The 6000-nt window shown below is 40.5% G+C and overlaps 1 protein-coding gene across 1 annotated transcript; it reads left to right on the top strand.

Moving 5' to 3' along the window:
• Window positions 1–1124: 1124 nt before the first annotated feature.
• LOC127172657 (keratin, type I cytoskeletal 19-like) lies at window positions 1125–3530 on the top strand. The gene is made up of 6 exons (XM_051121987.1): window positions 1125–1772; window positions 1936–2018; window positions 2481–2637; window positions 2726–2887; window positions 3051–3176; window positions 3306–3530. Exons 1-6 carry the CDS (start codon window positions 1191–1193, stop codon window positions 3528–3530), a joined length of 1335 nt encoding a protein of 444 aa, XP_050977944.1. The 5' UTR covers window positions 1125–1190.
• Window positions 3531–6000: the final 2470 nt, after the last annotated feature.

Raw genomic sequence — 6000 nt, 5'->3', positions numbered from 1 at the left:
TGTTTTTTCTTTTAACGCTTAATAAGAAATTTAAAAAAACTAAGTAAGAAATTAAAATAATTTAATAGTTAATATTTATATTATTTCAAGTAACACTGAAATGTTTTATTTCAAATAACTTTTTAAACCATGTTATATTGTTCAAGTGAGACATGTTGCGGTAGTCGGTGTTATCAGTGTTACCCAGTGTTAAGCCGGTTGGAACACCGGTTTGTCACTTGCCCACCATGACACCGCCCCCCACCATCATTTTGTTTTTTATAGTAATTTTTTTATAGTAAAATCATTTAGTTCAGTTAGAGAACAGGCAGTAAAATTAAAAACTGAATACGGCTGCTTAATGCAGTGTGCAACAGTCAACTGTTGCATCAGAGATCCATGGCAGGAGTCGTTTTCCGTTATCACATGAGGAGAGTGAACCGATCTGACGAGTGAGGTGAGAAAGACAAGATGGTGATGGAAGATTTAGCTTTGAACCAAAGCACATAAAATAACCGCATAAAATTCAGAGGTCTCCATGTTTACTTCTGTATGACAGCGCACTTCACACCGTCTTTTTTTTTTTGCTCATGCTGGTCACTTCAGGAATGTCATTCATTCACATTGTAATTTGGCCACATTTAAAAGAAATATTGTGAGAAAAACAGCCATACATAATAAATAGCAAAGTGTAAGCTATTTGTCCTTTAAAGCTTAAATACATAAATATCCAAATAAATAAATATCCAAAGTCGTGATTTGGGCCCCCTACCGTCCTGGGCCCATACACCTGATATACTCTGCATCCCCTATAACGGCGCCCCTGTACACACAGTGCATGTCGAAAGCCTAGTTGTCTTACTGCACTCTCTCCTTTGTTTTCTTGATTGAGGATCAATATAATCTATATCTAATATAATCTCATGAGTACATACAATTAACACACTGCCCTTAGCAGTTTCATCACTAGGGTGGAACATGAACACTGTTTGAACTCTGCTGGTGGTGACAGCTTGGACTGACACACATGCCCTCTCCCACACACACCCTACCTCCTTCACCCACCCACAGGGTCCAGGAGCCGCCCTGGTTCTCCATCTCTATAAAAAGGTCAGAGCTTGGCTCAAAGCTGCCATCCTCATTTGGACAACTCGAACTGCTTCCTGCGGTGTCCTCTCTGGTTTCATCTGATCTCTGTATCCATCCACAAGATGTCTTGCAAAGGAGCAAAGACCTCATGCATGACCTCAAAGTCAATAATCAGCAAGGGTCGCTGTGGCTTTCCACGCAAAGCCTACAGTATCTGTGGAGGTAGCACCCGCTCCTCTTGCTCTTTCAGAACTGGAGGATACGGTAAAGGATTTGGTGGAGGACATGGTCTTGGTAGGGGATGCGGTTTTGGTGGAGGATATGGTCTTGGTAAAGGATCCGGTTTTGGTGGAAGATCTGGTTTTAGTGGAGGATCCATTTTTGGTGGAGGATGCGGTTTTGGTGGAAGATCTGGTTTTAGTGGAGGATGCGAATTTGTTGGAGTATTCGGTCATGGTGGAGGATCTGGTTTTGGTGGAGGATCCAGTTTTGGTGGTGGATACGGAGGATTTGTGGGAGGTGAGAAGGCCACCTTGCAGAACCTGAACGACCGCCTGGCATCCTACCTGGACATGGTGCGCTCGCTGGAGTCTGCCAATGCCGTTCTGGAAAGGCAGATCCGCGAGTACTATGAAAGGAAAGCGGCGATCCCACAGAGGGACTACACCCACTACTTGTGCGAAATTAAGGACCTGCAGAACAAGGTACAGTGCTATCTAAATGAATAGTTCTTGTGCAATTACATTCTTTCAGATATAGCAGCTGAAAAAGAATTCAAAGATTATCACTTGCTTTTTCAGAATTTCGGAATTTGAGATTTTTCCCAACATTTATGTGCTCTCATGTATTAAATGTTCTACGTCTCAGATTACCATTGCTACCACAGAGAACGCCAACCTCCTCCTGCAGATTGACAACTCTAAACTGGCTGCTGATGACTTCAGGACAAAGTAAGTTACAAAGTGTTGACAAAACCAGTTTGATGGATAAAATATTCAGCACATCTCTTTTCAACATTGATAAAAACTGCAATTAAATGCTTCTTGAGCAGCAAATCAACGTATTAGAATGATTTATAAGATCCCATGATACTTAGGAGTAATCACTGGCTGCTAAAACAAATCAGCTTTGACATTGCTGAAATAAATTAATAAAAGATAAATTATCAATAAATTATAAAAGATATTACAAAACAAAAAGCTTTTAAGATTACAATATTACGGTTTTGCTGTATTTTTTTAGTTAGGTGAGCTTAGGTGAGCATAAACATCTTTTAAAAACACTGAAAAAATTGAACAGTTTGAAACTTTTGAACAGTAGTGTGTGTGTGTGTGTGTGTGTGTTTATTAAACTGGTGCTGTTCAAACAGTGATTGGTGTGTCTATTCACTATGTCACCTTACCACTAATCAGATATGAGCATGAGGTGGTGATGCGGCAGTATGTGGAGGCCGACATCGCTAACCTGCGCCGCTTGCTGGACCAGACGAACATGGCAAAGTGTGAACTGGAGATGCAATTGAGGAGTCTTGAGGATGAGCTGGCATGTATGCATAAGAATCACCAAGAGGTATGTAATAGTTTTCTGATAGAATCATCTACGTTGTATTATATTATATTATATGATATTATATATATTATATTATGTTATGTTAAAGGAGCTGTGTGCACTGAGGGCTCAGCTGACAGGTACAGTGAACGTAGAGGTTGATGCTGCTCCTCAGGAAGACCTGAAAAAGGTTCTGCAGGAGATTCGTGCTCATTACGAGAACATCATACAGAGACACCGCAGGGAACAGGAAGAGTGGTTTAATGACCAGGTAAGACATCTTCTTTCTCCTTGAATCCACTGTTTGTGTTTCTACTTTGCCATCAAACATACTGCAGGGCTCCTGATTTTACTGAATAACAAACCATATATTCCAGAATCTCACTTGAAGTAGTGTCTGGATTGTAATATAGTGTTTTTTGTCTTTTGATTAGATGGCAGGGTTGAATAAAGAGATGGAAAAGAGCACAGAGGACATGGCAAAATACAGAACAGAGATCACAGACCTGCGAACCACCTTAAAGAGTTTGGAGATCGAGCTACAGTCTCAAATCAGCATGGTGAGACACAAGTGGAATGTAGAGTGAGAGAGATTAGATACATTATCTGAACCAAAGGCAGAAAAATATAACTCTTGAAGAAAGCAGATCAATGATGCTTTTTGAAGATTTGTGCATGTTCTCAAACAGGTAGCAGCACTGGAGAAGTCGCTGATGGAAACAGAGGCTTCGTACAGCTCTATGCTAGCCTGCTTCCAAAATCAAATCAACATGCTGGAAGCCGAGTTGGCTCAGCTGAGAGCAAGCATTGAGCAACAGGGACGAGATTACGCCGTGTTGCTGGACATCAAGACTCGTCTGGAGCAAGAGATCGCCACCTACAGGTGCCTCCTGGAAAAACAAGACATTAAGTAAGTTTGTTCCCTTATAAACATTAATGTGAGTTCAAATCAGTGAAATATGGATTACATTATGTTGTCCAGGAATAACTTTATTAATTAAATTCTTCTTCTTCTTACTCTCCCAGGTGTCCAATTCCAGGTAATTGAAATCTCTCTTTGTATATTGTGGTAAGATGCTCAGTTTCAAGCAATGTACGTTGTACTTTACATATTATTGACTCCTTCTCTCTTGTGCTTCAGCATCCTCCTGTGGTTCCATCGTTGGCACATGTGGCGTATCTCAATCCTCTGGTGGTTCCCTCCGTGGCCAATGCGGCGTACCTCAATCCTCCTGTGGTTCCCAGTTAGGCACATCTGGTGGATCTCAGTCCTCTGGTGGTTCCAACGTTGGCACATGTGGTGTATCTCAATCCTCCGGTGGTTCCCAGTTTGTCCCATCAGGTGGATCTCAGTCCTCCTGTGGTTCCCAGTTTGTCCCATCAAGTGGATCTCAGTCCTCCTGTGGTGCAGCAAACCTAAAAAAGTAAACCACCCCCACTCCACAGTGGTCACTTCATGCCACTTTGTGAGACAGTATTCAAACACATGCAGACATATAACTTTAAATGAGTGTTGATACACAATTTGTGACATGACAAGGAGCATGGAAACTTGTTATTTTTAAAACAATGAAAGACACTCACTGTTGTATTTTTGTATGTTAGAAAAACCTGTCTCCGAAAATAAAAGTGCTTGCAATAAAATTCCTACATGTTTTGCGTTTTTTTTTTACACTATGGTCTAAAAATTAAAATGATGCAAAAACACAGAAGTTACATTCTTTTTTGTTTGTTTATTTGTTTGTTACTGATTTTCCACAAATTGCAACTCACAATAGACAAAAACATCAACAATATCCACTAATATGTAGCTTAAGAAGAGAAAGAATAAGAGCAAGCAGAAATAAAAATATACACAGCTCAAAAGTCTAAATTTTAACATATTGGCAGTAGTTCTCATCGAACAGAAAACAGAAGTACAGAACATTTCATCCATGAAATTTAAACAGACATATATTGGCAATCCCAGCATCCAAATAATAATTTACAAATGGTTCCCACACTTTGTAAAAAAAAAAAAAAAAAAAAAGAATTATACATGTAAGGTATTCCATTGGTAATAGCTCCATTAACACTTTTTGCCAGCCCTTCACAGAGGAGAATCTGAAATCAACTGCAAAAGAATGTTTTTCCATGCCAAAAAGGTCATGGCATTAAAGACCCCTCTATAAGCCACATAAGTTACCTTACTGTTATGCTAGTAACAATGACAAAGGGTTTAAATCTAGATCTAAACTCAAAATCTTAGTATGTTACACCAGTATCAAGCAGAATGACCATAAACAGTGAGTGCCAATTTCAGTCTTACATTTAATAACCAACTTGGCCTAGTGTTAAGGATGGTAGCGCATCCTGACGGCGGGTATTGAGCTTGTCAGCATGCGCTACCCCTCTGTTGGAGCAGCTTTATTAAGGTACCGACAGCAAGTATGTCTTCTGCATGCAGTAGCCAGAGCCTGGTTCCTTTCTAAAAGCTAAGGAGACCAGAGCCTGGTCTGTACTTGGGTGGCTGACCAATATGACAAGACCTAGTGTGCTGCCGGGACCAGTTATTATTTGGCCGACCAGCAGGGGCCGCTCATCCCTGACATGTATGCAATCAACTTGACCTACTGTTTACAGTTTTTCTCAATTGCTAAAACACTAAACCCTATTGTCTGAACCAAATGCTCAGTTGCCTGAACCCACTGATTGAATCAATCACTCTTTTGGCAAAACCATAAGCACTTTTCACCTGTTTAGACACAACTTGCCAACACATTTTCATTGTGATGCACCCGTGCTGCATAATGATGAGCACAGGTGACAAAAGTCAAACACAATTAAAGCACAGGTGTCACCACTTGAACACAACAACTCAAAACTGATCACACTTGTGGCTAATGATGTGAGGGAACATATACAGTAAGCCAGTTCAGAGAGCAATGGATAGAAATCTGAGAGGAAGAGTTCTTGTGAGAGGAGGTCGAGGTGGTCGAGCTGGTCAGCGAAGACAAAGAACAGTAATATCTGATGAAATCAGAGCTACTGTGATTGACCATGTTCTTGTCCATGGTATGAGCATGAGGGAGTCTGGACAAAGGGTACAACCAGACATCAGTAGATTCGCTGTGTCCACCATAATCCGAAGATTTAGAGAAGAGAACAGGTAATTACCATTTTTTGACATGATAGTACAGTATGTAAATGTTGACAGCAATTACTGTATGACATACTATAGAGCTGGTAAGTCCCGCCCATCCGTAAAACCCCACTGGACCTCTAGATTGAAAAATCGTCAATGCAAGTGAATGTGAGAAAATAATTATGGGCGGGACTTACCAGCTGTATATACTGTACCACAGTATACTGTAAGTAAATATATGTTTCAGTACATCACTGTAC

Source organism: Labeo rohita, chromosome 11 (assembly GCF_022985175.1).
Source record: "Labeo rohita strain BAU-BD-2019 chromosome 11, IGBB_LRoh.1.0, whole genome shotgun sequence".
NCBI classification, from domain to species: domain Eukaryota; kingdom Metazoa; phylum Chordata; class Actinopteri; order Cypriniformes; family Cyprinidae; genus Labeo; species Labeo rohita.
The sequence above is the reverse complement of the archived record's forward strand: the minus strand, read 5'-3'. Positions and strand labels throughout refer to the sequence as shown.